Source organism: Rhinichthys klamathensis, unplaced genomic scaffold, assembly GCF_029890125.1.
Source record: "Rhinichthys klamathensis goyatoka isolate OS25496 unplaced genomic scaffold, OSU_Roscu_1.1 h1tg000191l_1, whole genome shotgun sequence".
In the NCBI taxonomy this organism is placed as follows: domain Eukaryota; kingdom Metazoa; phylum Chordata; class Actinopteri; order Cypriniformes; family Leuciscidae; genus Rhinichthys; species Rhinichthys klamathensis.
Window position 1 is genome coordinate 6,770,314 of NW_026606717.1, and position 17,908 is coordinate 6,788,221.

Below are 17,908 nucleotides of genomic sequence, written 5' to 3' on the forward strand. Positions count from 1 at the left end.
CTTGTATGGAGATGTTTTTTTGTCATTTTTGGAGTCCTCGTTTCCTGTTCATTACATGGAAAAGAGCAGCTAGAACAAACTTCTAAATATCTCCTTTTGTGTTCCACTGAAAAAGTGTTTACGTGTGATTAAATGATGACAGGACTTTTATTTCGGGGGTGAACTATCCCCTTAACCATGTAGTCCTCAACATTGGCAATATGAAGTGTGTGTGGCGACACCTAATAGGCTGATAAGTTGAGCGCTGTCATTTGCTCATGAAGAGGATTGGACATCTGATGTGCTGCATGAACCATCATCCTCATCCTCCAAACCACCAGCTGGGCATGCGCTGCCATCTGTCCCTACGTCACATTCTTTGGGCTGGGCTTTGGAGCTCCCCGATAGCGAGTCCATTTCAATTTCGGGCTCGGCTGAGGTTATCATTAGGGGAGTGTTTTCTGCTTGGGTGCCTTCCTCAGTGTCCAACTCAATCTGTGGATCACTCTGCTCCTGCTCCACCTCTGCTGGGTTCTGATTGGCCGGTGGAGTGCCTTGGGCGGCGGCACCTGGAGAGCTAATTGGCTGTAATTGGCTTTTGAGTTGCCCGTGGCACAGAGGACATGTCTCTTGTACGTACAGCCACTTCTTTAAGCAGGCGGCATGAAAAAAGTGGCTGCAAGGCGTGATGACAGCAGACTTCATATCCTAAGGATGGAAGCAAGAAACAATGTTTAAAACTAGGCGGCCAAGATAAGAAGAGAAATTATCAACCTGTTGACAAATTAGTAATGGATAGCGAGAGCCAATTCAGTTTCAAATGGAAACGATTGATTCAAGAATCAATTCCAAACAACTAGGGCTAAATATCAATACAGAAAGAAAAAAAAAACCAACACAATTTAAACACCCCCTTTTACCTGAAAGCAGATCGAACAGATGTCATTATGTTGCTGGAGTTGTAATGTGGAAGCAGTGGGCATGTTCTGGATCTTGTGAACTGCATCTCTGCGCAACAGGAAGCTCTGCCAGCCCAGCTGGGCCCTTAGCCACACGTTATAGTAGGAGTGAACCAGGATGATGGTGGAGCCCATTACAGTCCATTCTCCAAACAGGGTCTCCGAAACCCCGTAGGCCACCACGCACACGGCCACCAGGAACTCCAGGAGTCGGTAGGTCCCGTTCACGATGTAGATGACTTCATCCATGTTCTCAACCGGAGCCTTACGAAACTCCTCCACCATGAAGAGGATGTAGATCAGAAGGGTGCCAAGAACCTGAGAGGAGGGGAATCCTTTTTACTAGATTATACATTATTTAATACACATAATTATTAATTATTTTAGGGCTGTCAAAAATATTTAACACAATTATCCAGCATCAGTTTTTCCCCTTCTTGGCCTCCTTTGGGTAGCGTTACAGTATACGAGGGGTCGGCAACCTCTTTGTCATGAAGTGCCATTTTTAAGTTTCAGACACCTCCCCCCTCTACTCCCATATGAATATTTTAAATATTCATAATGGCCCTCAAAGAAATAATGCAGAACCTTTAACATTTCTGACGCACTTTAAAAAAAAAAAGAGTTCTAAATGTGTCAAAATCATCATTAGTTTGTTTCAGGTTTAAATTAAGACTTTGAAGAACAGATTTCCAATGGGCCTATTTTCACCTGGTCATTTCAAGCTTTTTTACTCATCGGATAGCAATCAGTTTTGTTAAAACGGTTCCATTTACAACCAGATGAATTTTGTCCAGTTTCACCTTCAATGCAAAAAAAAAAAAAAGCCCTCTCTCTTGGAAAAAGCATTTACCCTCTCATTTACCCCTGGTCTTTTCACGATTGGATAGCGATCCGATCAGAGTACCGGTAAGCACATGAAGTGACCGGGTATGCATGCATCAGTCATTCTGATGTGTGTGGAATGTTTAATAGAACTTAATATACTTGATTGAATATCTACGAAATGTATAGCCTTTAACTATGTACAGTGAAACAAGCTGTAAGCTGCCAGTCAATAACTTGATGGCTTGTCAGAGCTGTGCGCTTTCAATGACTTGCACAGTTTAATACTCACTTTAATAGTATTTATAACTCCTAACTTAAAGGGAATGTCTAATGCTATTTCATGCATTCTGACTTAATTACGCTGTTAAAGAGTTGGATTATGATGCTAAACATGGCCAAAGTAAATAAATAAATAAATAAAAAACCCGAGTTGGGACCAATGTTCCGTCTAAGCTGCGCACGTGCGTGGCCGCGCACTTATAAGCGGCGGCCGCGCAGAAAAGAGTAAAATGACACGCAGGGGACTGACGCGAAACATGTGGGGAAATCCATTTGATTGTAGTTTAAGTGAGAAATAATTGCAGTGCTCTGGTCAACCACTATAGAGAGAAAACTGGTGAATGCAGTTTACAGTTTTCATAGAAAGAGAACGATGTGAGCGCGTGTGATTGGCAGTGAGTCGTGTGTGCGGACCGGATAGCTCAATACGAGAGGCAACGAGAAACGCAAAGACATGTGAAATAATATCACATCATAATGTTTTAAAGAAGAGTGGTTTGATTAAAGTGGTGTAAATAATGGTTGATGGACACAGAACGGTAACAATTACACACCCACCCGCGTGCAAAAATACATCATTAGTTTAAATAGATGTTTTTGTGTGTGGGGGAGTTTCAGGGATGGTTAGATTATAAAAGAGTTCACATTCACTTTTCTTGAAAATATTTGGCTATTAGATCTATTTAAAGGCTTTGTTTTCATATTATAATAATAATATAATATGTAAACAAATTTAAGCATTTAAACTGATATATTATATCACTTCAAATACTTCAATTCGTTTTTTTTATATTATATTATGCCTATATTTTATTATATTATAATCCTAAATAAAGAATCTCACAAGGGTATTGTTTAGGTTATATTAGGCCTATATTTTATTATATTATAAGCCTAAATAAAGAATCTCACAAGGGTATTGTTTAGGGCTCCTTGCCATTAAAACGTTTGAAACCCCCTGCTAAAGAAAATATTGGAAATTCATAAGCAATAAACAATCATTTAACTTTGATGGTTTAATGCTTCCTGTACACAATTAATTGACTGTACAAAAACACTTTATGGTTTTCCAAAACCATCTCAGTGTAACAGCTTACTTTTCTTTCATACTATATTCTATTATTGTAAAGAATTGAACTGTCCTGCAGAAGATTTTGTAAATTATTTTTCATAGGATTTCTTGGTAAAGACTGTACAGTTAACAGCACTGTAAAAAAAATATCAGGTAACCTAAAATGTGCTTCATTTAGTGACTTCTTAATTTGTTAAGAAGCTTGTTTTTCGAAAATATGATTTGATACCAATAAGTTACATCAAGGGTCAAATGAAATAGAAATGGCACATTCAAGGTAAAAGTTACAACTGAATGTTGAAACCATTGTGTTTCTGCGTATGCTGTACAGGTCAGGTATAAAGAATATTTTTGCTCAGGTGGCGAAAAATGTCCACCCAATAGAAAAAAGTTTTGCTCAGCAAGAAAAAAAATTAGAGGGAACATTGGTTGGGACGTATGACGGAGTATTTCTGTGCCAAATACACGGTCCCTGTATGACGTCATAAAGGGCGAAATTCCTTGTATGTGCAAGAGCGTGTGCACACATCAACCAGAGCCAAAGCAAGAGCGCGCCCGTCAACGTGCAAGTTCGGGGAGTCGTCGGCAGCGCTGCACAGCACACCTCCAGGAAAGACTCGGTACAGCGTATCTGTCTTTTATAAATCTGATTAAACTAAAGACTCTTCGGAGATACGAAGGATGCAGCATTACTCTATAGGTACTCAAGATTAACATGAGATTGGCAGAAACTGCGTGTGTTATGTCCCCTTTAATAAAACAAGCTGTGTTCTGAGGAATGATTACCTCAAAATGTAGATCTGTGTGCAGGTGCGAGGTACTTTATATGAATGAAATGCATACACCTCTCTCGCTTTTGCTCACATGCCAGCAATTACCCCTCCGCATGCCAGTGTTGCCGACCCCTGCAGTATATGGTCACGCTATCTGGGTTCCACTCACCAGCCCTGGCGATGTGCGAGAGAGCGGCCGACCGAGGATGGTCTGCATGTATGCCTATTCTATGATCAGCCAATCAATCATTCATTCAAGTGCTTTTAAACCATTCAAGGGCGATAAGACACAAAAAAGAACTCAATTCATACTGTATCGGCCTTTGCATTTTTGTTCTGTTGTATTTATGTTTTCTCGCTTGTATTTTGCTTGTTCTCAATTAAAAAACAAAACAAAAAAAAACCTCAATCGCGATTCAGGGCTCGACATTAAGCCTTGTCATGTGCTTGTCCTTGTCCTGAGAAAAAAAGTCAAACAAACGATTTATTCTGAAGCAATATTTTAATCAGTGTTCTATCAGCTTTTACATACTTAAATCTGCATATTTTTGATAATTACCCCAGGGCTGTTATTTACCTTTATGAGAGCCAATTCTTTTTTAACCTTTTTTAAAATGTCAAATTCTTACAATAAAGTTAATTATAATAATAAGACTATGGGGCTCTTACCAGTCAAATTAAATTATTTACACTGCAAAATTACAACTGCAATAAACTATGGCATGAGATTGTTTTTGTACATTTTTTAATATACCAATAAGAAATGGGGGGGGGGGGTATGCATACTTTAGAAGTATGCATACTTCTAAACATAAAACTGCTAGTAGGTGGCGGCAAGTCACTTAATGAGTAATCATTCATTCAAAACGCTGTATCATTCAGTAACAAAACACTGCCGAACGCAATAGTTCTTCTGCTGTGATCTTTTTCATTGGTGAAATAGAACAACAGTCAATAGTGTCTAAAATATAAGTAATTTAATATTAACTACTTGTTGATTTGAACTATAAAATGAATGTAACATTTGCCATCGTGATAATATTCGGCAAAACAGCTCCCTTGGTCGTGTTATGTTGCTTACAGGGCAGTACCAACATTTGAAATTTGTACCTTTTGTTCTGTGAGTTTCTTATGCTTGTTGTTTTGCTCATTTGTTTTGACTTCTCTACGAAAGTCTCTCACAAAGAGACAGGCAGCGCGAGCCTCAACAGCGAGACCAGAAACACAATATCCATTATGAATCGCTGTTTACACGGAATGTAATAAAATCAGAATCACTCTTGCGTTTCGATGCTTCCCTAGTTATTTTTTATCACTTAAGTTTTAATCAGGCTACTTGTCCGGTTGGGTAAGTAAAATTCTCTTTCACTTGCCCCTTCAAAATATCCACTTGTCCCGGACAAGTGGTAATGTCGAGCCCTATAAATACATAAATATTTCGCATTATTTCGTTTTTTCCATTCTTAAATCCCTTCCTTCATTGTGCGAAATATTCAAGAAAAAAAAAAAAATGTAATAATTTACCGAAACAGCAAAAATGTCTCTCCATAAAAATAAAAGAAATTCAACATACTACTACAGCACTTGATCTACGAACAAAAAGCGCTGTGATAAAGTGTTTATTTATACGCGTGCTGTGTGTGAGGAGTGTGTACCTGCAGTGACGTGAGAATGCTGGAGGAGATGATTATGAGCAGCCAGAAGTCCATGCGGAAGAACTGGCAGATCATGTAAGCCATATAAGCAGGGAAGATCAGCAGGAAAAGACACAGGCTCACTGCTCGGAAGTGCTTCCACAGACTCCTGTGAGAACAGAAGAAACAAGAAAAGCTCAAGATACAGGTCCTCAGACATACCCCCAAGCAAGTACTCGAGAAGATTTTATTTCCCCGAGTAAAATCCTTATAAAAACAACATGTTTTAGAATAAAAAACATGCGCACTGCAATTTAAAAAAGAAACAAAAACGTGCATTGAGAACTACACTGAGTATCTCTTAACATTTCCTGTTTTTTTTTTTCATACGGTCTCAAGATTTTTCTTGAAAGCTAGGTCAATTCTGTAATGGTTGACCAGCCCATTTGTTTAAAACCTTCTTCTTGTTAAAGTGCTCCTATTATGCTTTTTCGGTCCTATTATTACCTTTTATGTAGTGTGTTATATAGCTGTTTGCGAACAACGTGTACTTTGACCTGCCCTCAAACACTGCAGTTTGGTTCATGTTGTGGACATGTCGAGAAGATGCTATTTTCTGCGCTGCCAAAGCAAATCCACTTTGCATGCACTTCCAAAGGATGAGGACTCAGGACTCGAATTGAATCGGTAAAACCGAGGGCATCGTTGTTGTTCCCATCACTGTGTATACAAGTGCTGAGAAAGGCTCTAGCACATTTTATTATTAGTTTGTAGTCAACAATATTGTTACGTTTAAGGACATTATGAAATTGAGATATGGTCAGTACTAGGGCTGCAACGATTAGTCGACGTTGTCGACAACGTCGACAATAAAAATTTGTCGCCAAATATCTTTGTTGTCGAGTAGTCGTTTGATCTCACGTGACCTAATGTAAGGGCCTGCAATCCCGCGATTTGAACGCTACGGCGCTGTAGCGCTAGTGTAGTGCAGCCCTTGCAAATGCTATTGCGGTAGAAGAGAAAACAGCGCGAATTATGACAGTGCAAACGAATCCGAACTAGCAAGGTTTAGGTTTGGGAAAGTTTCACAAAACTTCAAATCAAGAATGCTGTCGTGTGCAATGTTGGGGTGCAAGAGGAAACATCCCGGCAAAAGAGGAGCCGGTGAGAAGTGAGTGTTCTCCAGCTGGAGCTAACTAACCACCAGCGGCAAATCTCTCTTTATTAGAGAATGCAATACTACTAATAATAGTAATAATATTATCAATAGTAATATAATTACAGTAATGTGATGACTTATTTTGTATAGAATAAAGCTTGATCGAGCTTAGGAGTCAGGGCTGTTTTTATTATTGTAACACTATTAGTATATTAGGTATTATTATAGTCTTATCACTTGCCTGTATTTTGTTCAATAATCATGAAGACTTACAAAACGAGATGTTATGTCCTTCCTATGATATAGGAAGAATATCACGGCAGTTACTTTATCATACTATAAATTAAAAGGGAATGAGAACGTCTCTGTCAGCTCAATTGTCATGTAAAAAAAGATTGTAATTTTATAATTATAATAATTGTTTGCAGATTAATATTTTACCATTCTTTGTGTCCTGAAGTAAATGTCCCTTTTTCTGTTTCAGTTCTAAGAAAAGCAGTGGGCCTAAACAATGCTTAGAGAGCATTTGTGTGTGATTTGAGTTGGACCGAAATCTGAAAACTTAGAGAGAATGACCTGTTTAGTTGGCTCAAAGTTAATTAAAACAACTATTTCAAAAGCTGAAGTGATTTTCTTTTTTTATATTATAGTTAGAATATGTATAACTCAATGTTTTAACTAATTGGAAAAGCTGAATAATCGTTCCAAACTTACTGATTAGTCTGCGAAATAATCGACGATTAGTCGATTAATCGTTCTAATAATCGTTAGATTAATCGATTATCAAAATAATCGTTTGTTGCAGCCCTAGTCAGTACTGGATGTAATGTAATGACTGTAAGCTGTACTATTAAACACAATTGTTGCTGTCCTCAGATACTAGACATTTTACCTCAGGGCTTGCGTTAACTGAATTAAGAATCTCACCTGAAAACCCAAATACATCAGCAATCTTCCTCCATGCTGATTTCCGTATTTTGTCTTTAAAGATTCTGCAGTTCGTGGCATAATTAACGGTATTTCCCTACTTCATTGAGTTTTTAGTCATCCTTTTATTGAAGTAAGTGTGTTGTGACCTGGTACCTCCAGTAGGTGGCAGCACACGACAGTGAATGTAATTACGGCTGGCAAATGCATATATTTTCACACTCAGGTTAGTGTATGGACACAACGGAGCAAAATGAAAGATTATAAAAGGCTACGTTTATTAGGCCTATACATTTTTCCTATATACACTTAGACTTTATTCACGCTGTAAAACTATGAATGTAAAACTAAATGTCTCTTGCAGCATAGGGTGAAGTCAGTATTTACATTTACATTAGTCCTAGCTGGCGCTGTGCTTCTCATCCGGCGCGCAACAAATAGGCAGACCTGCCAACCCTGACTTGAACTACGGGTGATTCATAAGGTCAAATAGTGCCTGCTTTTATGTAGCTGTTTTTAGATGTTAATGCGTTATTGTCGCATTAACTTGCCCTAAATTCAACACGAGAGATTTTCTTCACACACAGTGCGAGTTGCAGTCGGACACGTTTTTCTGCAACCTTTTTGATTGAGAGGATATAATTGGCCCTGATAATCGGCTGTTTTTAAACAATCTGCTGATGGCCGATATTGAGAATAATAGCTTTTATTAGCCTTCTTCAGAACCGGTGCCCAGTGAACCAATTCCTTGGAACCGTTATCATGCCTGCTTAACGATTCCGCTTATCGGTTCCGCTCGTTGCAAATGTGTCATGACGTCACACACGCGCTGCGTTGTTTTGGTTCAGAACGCAGCAAACATATGGCATCGAGGCAGAAGCGCTCTACAGTTTGGTTATATTTCACGCGAAAAGACGACAATATATATGAGGCGCCGTCTAGAGCTAAATTCAAACTTCATTCACGCACACATATATGAAAGACTTGCATACACATATACTACGTAGTCAAACATACATGTATACTGCTAAATGCTCAAACAAATACATATGAAATGCACAATGACACACCTAAAGTCGCTCACGCACATACTGTACACGCAAACTCCACACACACGAGATGCACGGAACTCTCACTCCAGGCACATACTCATATGAGACGCGCGCGCACACACACACACACACACAAACTCTCCACACACAAACTCATTTGAGACGCGCGCGCACACACACACACACACACAAACTCTCCACACACAAACTCATATGAGACGCACGCGCGCACACAAACTCTCCACGCACATATATGAGACGCGCGCGCACACAAACTCTCCACGCACATATAATACTCATATGAGACACGAGCGCACACACACTCGCCTAATAATACGGTCACTTGCAACACGTGTAAAATTTCCATTTCGTCAAAGGGGGGGAACTACCTCCAATATGCAGAAACATTTGGCCACACAGCAACACGTGTAACATTATACACTGATGAATGAGCACTGCTTTTAAATTAAATTTTTTTTTAATCAAAATTTATTTTACAGACTTAATTTTCTTAATGTGAGACCAGTGTAGGTTCACACCCCTAATACTCTGTGCTGTGTCTTCTGATCAGATATTAAAGCGAGTTAATACAAATAAACAATTTGTACTTATTCCCTCACCCAATGAGAATCGATAAGAGAATCAATAAGGAATCGAATCAATAAGCAATATCGATAATGGAATCGGAATCGTTAAATTCTTATCAATTCCCATCCCTATTTAAGCGTATACTCACCAAGCTGAGCATTTTGACATATTTCTGCGTGTATTTAACCGTTTAGGCACGAACCCGAAGCTCAAAGATCACTTTGCTTGTCCGTGTTCCACTCCGTCTCGGAGCACAGAAAGCCGCATGGGGAACAGTATCTCTTTCAGGGCTTAATGCGGTTTTAATAAATCTTTATATTATCGAGTTTTGCGTCATCTGATTAGCTCTCTATATAAAGCTGTTATCTACCGGTAATAGGAGCACCCTTAATTCTGTTCAGGCATGATGTCAGGCAAGAGGTGTTGGGGCTCTTACTTGTCTCTGGAGGCCCCCAGTGCTAAAACTATGGGGTCAGCAATCTCCAGCATGGACTGCAGGATGGAGGCCACCACGATGAAGAGGATGATGCTGAGGAGGAAAGCTCTGTGAATGACCTGGAGCTCAATGAGACCAGTCTGAACAGCCAAGATCAGTAGAGTGATCCCCTCCGTCATGCCTCTGAAAACCAGAAGAGAAAGGCATCACTGGATGCACAGTAATCTATATACATGTCTGCAAAAATGTCATGTTTTGAAAAGGAGTATCGAAAGCCTAATTTGGTTGGATGTTTCTCACCTGTGCATGGCGTTGTCATTCATGAAAGCTCTGTAACCCTGCAGGTAGAACTTGCAGAGAGTGAGGACGCCCAGCGCCACAAAAGAAACCGTGAAGACCAGCCCCAACAGTGAGTAAGGAGTACTACAGCACTCAGCGATACTGCAGAGAACACGCACAACCACAAACTAAACATTCACATGTGCTAGATATTGTTGAATGGTGTTTTAGTCTTCTACTGCCCTAGTATCCAGTTTAGTTTATGATAAAGGTGCTGTTCTAAATCTTTGTTGCAATGCATTCAGGGTTATGTGCAGACGGTAACGTTTGTGCTGGTTAAATGCAGAGAGTTCCATCAAGTGTGACTCCACACCGTAGCTAATGTCAGTTGTTAATACACAACCAAATTAAAGGGATTGTTCACCAAAAACGTAGTCATCACTTACCCTCAAGTTGTTTCAAACCTGTATGAGTTTCTTTCTACTGTTGAACACAAAAGTTATTTTAAAGAATGTTGGTAATCAAACAAAAAAAAAATAGTATGAAAGTCAATGGCTCCTGTCAACTGGCAGGTAACCAAGATTCTTTAAAATATTCAACAGAAGAAAATGTTTTTGAGTGAACAATCCCTTGAACAATCCCCCACTCTCAAAAAAATGCAGATAGTGACAACCGGAATTAGAATAATTGTACATACGGAACCAAACTGAGCAACTAGTTGTTAATAACGCAATTAAACGCGTGAATCAACGCTCTTCTGTATGCGCAGTGGAAGAAAACCACAAGGAAAGAGGTATGAGCCTTGACTCATTCGCGTTGCCAGATCTTGCTAAAAACAACAAACAATAACACACCTATGATAAATCTAAATAAATCCAAATGCTTTATTTTGAAAACAAGACCAAATTATCATGACCCGCACCTGCCCACATTAATAACTCCATAAACCTGACCGCTTTATGATCCAAGTTCAAACAAGCCCAAAAACAAAATTCATTCTTTTGTTCATCTTTAGACCACAAATGAAGATCTTTTTGATGAAATCTGAGATCTCTGTCCCTTCATTGACAGCTATGCAACTACCACTTTGACGCTTCAAAAAGTTAATTAAAAAGATAATAAAACGAATCCATATGAATTGAGTGGTTTAGTTCGCTTTATATGATGAACAGATTGAATTTAGGCTTTTATTCACATTTAAACATTGATTAGTGAACATAAACAGAAAATCAACCGAACCTGCTTGAAGCACGAGAACAAACCTCATTGGTCAAACCTCGAAGCTCAAACGTGCTGCGTAACTGAATGAACCTCATTGTTTCTCGCACGTCAAGCGAACATGCTTGAGCTTCCGTTTACCACAACTGACGCGTGATTTGATGAATGTTTATATGTGAATAAAAGCCTAAATACAATCTGTTCATCATATAAAGCAATCGAGTCTCTTCAGAAAATTTGGACTAAACTGCTCAATTCATTTAAAATTAGTTTTACCATTTCTTTATGAACTTTTTGAAGTGTCAGTTGTGTAGCCGAAGGGAGGGACCGAAAGCTCTCAGATTTCATCGAAAAGATCTTCATTTGTGTTCCGAAGATGAACAAAAGTCGTACAGGTTTTGAACGACAAGAGGGTGAGTAATTAATCACAGGACTTTCATTTTTGGGTAAACTATTCCTTTAAATTTAAGAACGAGTCTTTTGTCGCTGTAATATGAATTTGGTCAAAAATAGTGAATACCAAACACGCGAGACGGCAGAACGTTGCTATGGTTACCACTGTGTCAATCATCATGATTCCGGGATTGAGTCGTGTTCACTATACACACAGAACGATAATTCAGGAGACACACTCCCATTTTAAAAAGAGGGTGTTACTCCTGAAACTTTCCAGTGTGTACGTGTCAATCAAGTAGGTGAACTGTATGGTGCAGAGGTGCAGCAGTCAAACCTGGTGAGGAACAGGAAGAGCAGCCTCTCTCGGGAGGGCGGCTGGTCCCGTGTGCTGAAGTAGGTGTATATCTGCAGTGCGAACAGCACCAGCCAGAAGCACATGAAGAGAACAGGCAGAACCAGCTGATTCCACAGAGACATGCCCAGAGCCAGCAGACCATACACCTCCACCACCTGCAGAACACAGGAAACCAAGCGTTCAGTGATTGGCAGGCAGGATGAAATAGCTCAACAATTTACATTTCAAATAAAAATGAACAATTGAGAAGAAATATTTACGAAAGCATAATTACATTGTAAAGCCTTATTTTGCTCCACATTTTCATAAAACAAAAATATTTCATATATTTTGGAAAATATTTCAATTTAATAATTCATGGCTCATCTTTAACCAAATAAAACATTTTCACTTCATCTTGCCTTTTGAAAGGACAAATAGACACAAAATAATGTCGAAAACATTCGGTTATGTCACAAGTGAACATAGACAGTTGAGAAAGAAAGTAATTGACTATATATTGTTGAAGTTATTCAGACGGTATTCACTGTCTTATAACTTGGAAAGCGCGCTTTCTATATGAATCTTAAATTATGTTATAGCGCATTCATATTATATTTATAAACTATTTCATAAAATTATCCAAACAATCACTAGTAGTAATCAAAAAATTATTATAATATAAACAAACAAGATATCTCACAATTGCATAAATAATGCAATAAGTTTAATGGTTTCAAATATTATTAGATTATATTACAATTATATTATAGAAACAAAACCCCACTGTGTGTTGCTAAGAAACATTCTGCTCTGGCCTTGTTTTTGTTGGGGAAATAGACAATATTTTGTCTAAAATGTAAGTCACTTGTTTAGTGAACTGTTGCAGAAAATCAATATCACATTTGTAATCATGCTTTTATTAAGTTTATAAAGGTAGCCTACTATTATATTACCATAGACGATGCATAAAGCACAGTCCTAATTTCAAACAGGACTGAGCTAATGTCTCTGCCTAAGCCTCATGTTTACCCCACTAGTCTGTGCTGTACAAGGAGTGAATGAATCGCTGAATGTGTGATTCACTGTGCATCGCGTCAGCGACTCATTTTGACTTCTAATATCGTTCAGAACTAAAAACTAGGGGGACTATGTGAAAGGAAAACAATGTGACATGGGGATGCAAGAAGTTTCAACATGAAACTAAATAAGGTTTTACATATTGATTTGCTACCCTGTCCTGGGTTAATGCTGTCATGCATGCTGTGCTGAGCCATTACATACGCTGTATCAAAAGCATTAGTTTGCAAGAATAAATATTAATAAGTTTAGGTACCTACATTCGCTGCAAACATTCAATCACTTAATTTTTAGCTCCTGCAAGTGCAACAGCAAACACAAAAAAGCATCACTACGTTACAGCGTAATTCTAAATACTTCTCTCACGTGTCCAAACTCTGCAGTTCAGAACATATCGCTTTCTGCTAATAGAGTTTTGGACTAATTGCAAACTGTTTGTTCAATGAACAAAAGCATTTTTTAACAAAGAACAAAAATTCCAGAACAACTGATGTTTTATCTAATTTTCCATGTTTTCCAGGACTGCAAAAATTGTTCCTTATTTTTTCAGGATTTCCAGGTTTTCCAAGATTTGTACTTGAAATTGTAATATTTTACAATAGTACAGTTTTTTCCTGCATTTATGATCACAATGCAGCCCTGGTCAGCATAAAAATGATTTTCATCTGCTGTGTGGAAAACTTATTTTTAGGACAATTATTTTCAACGTTTTGAACACGATGCTTTTTCTCAATCACATGCCGTTTCTTAGTATATGATCACATGAGAAAAATCCTGCAGTCGTACCTGTACCAGCTCTCTGTAGGCAGTTTTGGCCAGATTGTAGGGCACCAGCAGGTTGGAGGCGATGAAGTAGAGCACCTCCAGACCGGTGAAGATCATAGCAAAGCGGTTGATGAAGACGATGGTCTCCAGGGGCACGAGGCACAGTCTAGCCACTAGGGGGAGCAGGTGTGCAGAAAACAGCCAGATCTGTTTGGTCTGCATGACGCAGGAACACAGCGTACACACCACAACCTGACCTGAGGGAGAGGAAAGTCTTACTGAACAAACACAAACGTACAGAGACAAATCACACTAACACACCTCAATGCTTCCTTTAAAATGCCGCTTTCAATGTCCCTCCAATGTAATTGGCTTTGCTGTGTTGACATGGCAAATAAAAGACTCAATTTGACTTTTAAATTTGATTTGAATCTTTTTGTGCTACTTTGCTGCATCACAAATAGTCACTGTAACGCAGTCAGTTCACACAATAGACTTGATTTACAAATGACGTTACCAAGAGTTTCTCTTGCGATGTTGCCAATATGTGTGCTCTGTGTACAGTGGTGCCACTGACAAGACATGTCACTAGACATGACTAATCATAAGGGCCAAAGCCAACAGTTGTTTTATCTCTGATCTTCATTTAGCTGGGCCAGCAAAGATTACAGATTTTGTCTATGAAGATTTTCCATTCAAATTGTGCTTCATTTCAAGTGAAATGTGGAAAGCTGTGTTTGCGAACTGTGCTGAACATATTAAAACTATTCTATATAATACAGTTTTTTTTTACAGGATTAATATTTGGATACTTCTTACAGAAGTAAATATCTGTATAAACATGACTTCCGCTCCCAATCTTTTCAACAAGACTTTTCCCAGGATTCTTTAAAAAGTAGTTTACATACAAAAGTATTTTACATACATATTTTACAGCTTAAAGGGATAGTTCGGCCAAAAATGATATTTAACACATGCATTACTCACCCTCAAGCCGTTCGAGATGCATATGTCAATCTTGTTTCAGACGAACACATTTTCAGTTATTTTAGAAAATGTCTTAGACCCTTCAGTGGATATAATGTGAAGCAATGGGGTCCACCTCTTTCAAGTCCCAAAATGTGCATATATCCTTCACAGAAGTAATCCATCCGGCTCCAGGGGGATAAACGAAGGCCTTCTGAGGGTAATCCTTGTGGTTTTGTCGTAAAAATATACATATTTAAAACTTTATAAATGAAAATATCTGACTTCCGGCAACAATCGACGCGCGTTCACGGGTGAACTGAGTGTAGTTTTGTTTTGCTCTGCTCTCTGGCTGTGCAGGCGCGTTCGTTCTACGTCACGACGGTTCCTACGCTACGTCATACCTCGTACGCCGACTTCCATCACCCGTGAACGCGCGTCGATCGTTGCCGGAAGTCAGATATTTTCATTTATAAAGTTTTAAATATGTATATTTTTACGACAAACCCGCACGGATTACCCTCAGAAGGCCTTCGTTTATCCCCCTGGAGCCGGATGGATTACTTCTGTGAAGGATATATGCACATTTTGGGACTTGAAGGAGGTGGACCCCATTGCTTCACATTATATCCACTGAAGGGTCTAAGACATTTTCTAAAATAACTGAAAATGTGTTCGTCTGAAACAAGATTGACATATGCATCTCGAACGGCTTGAGGGTGAGTAATGCATGTGTTAAATATCATTTTTGGCCGAACTATCCCTTTAAAACTACTTTAGAATATTTCATAAGTATTTCAGAAGAAAACCTATTATATACATTTCTGTGACTTTGCATTATGTTTATGACTATTTCTGTCTTGCCCAAACATAAAAAAAATAAAAAATCACAACTAACTTCTGCCCAGTAAAATACTTCAGAGCTTGGCATAACTACAAATTTTACATTCATGGAATATTTGAGACTTTTCCAGGATTTTTTAAATTGTATAGAAAATCGTATAGTGCATGCAAAGAGAAATTTCTACTGATAAAACATTTAAAAACATGTAATCTATTTTAGCTTCCTAATCTATTTAATTCTGTTATAGAAATTCCAATTTCCCAAGCCCACAAATCACAATTTTAAATTCCCTTATATTTCAAGGTTTTCAGGGGATTTTAAATAGTAATTTCCAGGAACCCTGTAGAACTGTTTGTTTTTGCTGTGGAAGCTCCTGCTTAACAGAAGTACTGTTTTTGTGACGTCTATTACTTCCTATACGTCTGAAAAACTGAACAGAAACACATTTGACTATTTCTGTTCTGTTCTGTGCGCTGCTCCCGTTTGAGCTTATCTTTTAAATTGATAACTTTTAAATTGATATTCTGCCTCATCTGTATATGCCTTCTCTAGAACCCATGTTAATAGAAGCTGATTTGGCAACATTGTATAGGATTTTACCACATTGAGAGGAAGTTTCACTTCCTTTAAAGCAGTAAATCCCTTTAGAAGTGTATTTATGGCAGTTTTTCATGGAAAGGTTTGGTTGCATGTCATTCCATTTCTAAATGCCTCATTAGTAAAACTGGAATCATTTCACAGGGCCTCTTATTCATTTGCAAATTGAGCACATTGAGATCTGCTTTCTTCTCTTTTAGACTCTGTGCTGTAGTTCAGCAGTCAGGTCTCTTTAACAGCAGGGGTGGGAACCCAAGTTCAGTAATACAACACCAGTTGTACTCGTGCCTAATAACGCTTCAGGAACAAACACAGCAGTGAAGAAGAGAACAAAATGGAGTTGTTTCGGAGTTGATGAAAGGAAGTACCGATGAGTGCTGTGGTAAAGCGGTTCATAGACAGGGGCTCCAAGTAGAGGGAACCCTCGAAACCGGATTCCAGCTCTCCGCGCACGTAATCCCTGCAGGAACACCAGTCATTAAGAACACCAGTCATCATGAGAAGTACTAAATGGTTGCATTCATGTCAAAATCTATTTTACTGGTTCTAAGGGTGCTTTCACATCTGTAGTTCGGTTATTTGGTCCGGACTAAGGGCGAAAAATTATACTTTGTATCATTTTCAGGCGTTTTGGTTCCTTTTCACACCACACTGATTGCTCTGGTCAGAATCAGTTGATGAAACGAACCAAAATGCAGTCACGTGACGACATCCACATCACTCGTTGGCCAGATGGGTCTTGAACATATTTCAGAAAATTCGCTCACAATATGTTCAGAATCAGCACGAGCATATCCTTTCGCAAATCCCCTCATAAACAACAAAGTCTATATAAATAAGAGATTCACTGTGCAGTGCGGACAACTTCAGTGTTTATGATGAGAGTCTTAGTGAGAGTGCAGAACGCGGTAAGCCAGTCATGGCTTAAAGGGAGCGCTATTGACAATCTAAATAATCATTTTGTTTGACTACGGCAGCTAGTTTAGTCCAAAAATGCGCAGTTCTTTGGCAGTTGGGTCTGTTTGAGGTCGGATCACGTTCTCACCACAAACGAACCGCTCCAGAGTTCGTTTGAAAGCGTACCGAGACCACCTCTTCGAGGTCTCGGTATGCTTGTTTGGTGCGCTTTTGGTGCGCACCAGAATGCGATTGCTGCATTCACACCTCCCCAAACGAACCGCACCAAGGGGGAAAACGAACTCTAGTGCGATTCAACCGAACTAAATGAGGCAGGTGTGAAAGCACCCTAAGTGACATTGCAACTAGATTTAAAGTGAGTGCGTGTACTTGAACTGTCAACATGGGGCACATTTCAAAAGCAATGCGTCATCTCTAGGGGTGGGGGGAAAAATCGATTCTTAGATGCATCGCGATGCGGACGTGGATGATTCTGAATCGATTCGCAAATGTCAAAAATCGATTTTCAAAAAAAAAAAAATATATATATATATATATATATTTATAATAACGTAATATATTGACGGAACTCTGAAGCGCGGAAGTGCAGTGCCCGGACCGTCTGTGTTGTGCACATAACAGAGACGCGATGACTGAGCTGAGCGCGATATCCAAACACCCTCCTCGTTAAAAGCTGACGAGTGGAAATATTTTGGCTTCTGTGAAGTTGAAGGGGGAAAGGAGCTGGACAAGAGCCACACTATTTGTAAGCTTTGTGGAATAAAACTAAAATATTTCGGAAAACACGACACATATGAGAAGCCATATGACACGTTTCATATGGCC

General features: G+C 38.9%; 1 protein-coding gene across 2 annotated transcripts in view; it reads right to left on the reverse strand.

Moving 5' to 3' along the window:
* The window catches only part of rnf145b (ring finger protein 145b), a 28,387-nt gene continuing 10,479 nt past the window's right edge, over window positions 1-17,908 (reverse strand). For both annotated transcript variants that reach the window (XM_056262233.1, XM_056262232.1), the window contains 8 exons: window positions 16,534-16,625; window positions 13,780-14,015; window positions 11,914-12,089; window positions 9,987-10,127; window positions 9,687-9,869; window positions 5,546-5,693; window positions 900-1,256; window positions 1-687 (listed from right to left, as the gene is read on the reverse strand). In XM_056262233.1, coding sequence (XP_056118208.1) covers window positions 256-687; window positions 900-1,256; window positions 5,546-5,693; window positions 9,687-9,869; window positions 9,987-10,127; window positions 11,914-12,089; window positions 13,780-14,015; window positions 16,534-16,625 — 1,765 coding nt within the window. In that variant the 3' untranslated portion in view covers window positions 1-255. The remainder of the gene's footprint in view (window positions 688-899; window positions 1,257-5,545; window positions 5,694-9,686; window positions 9,870-9,986; window positions 10,128-11,913; window positions 12,090-13,779; window positions 14,016-16,533; window positions 16,626-17,908) is intronic.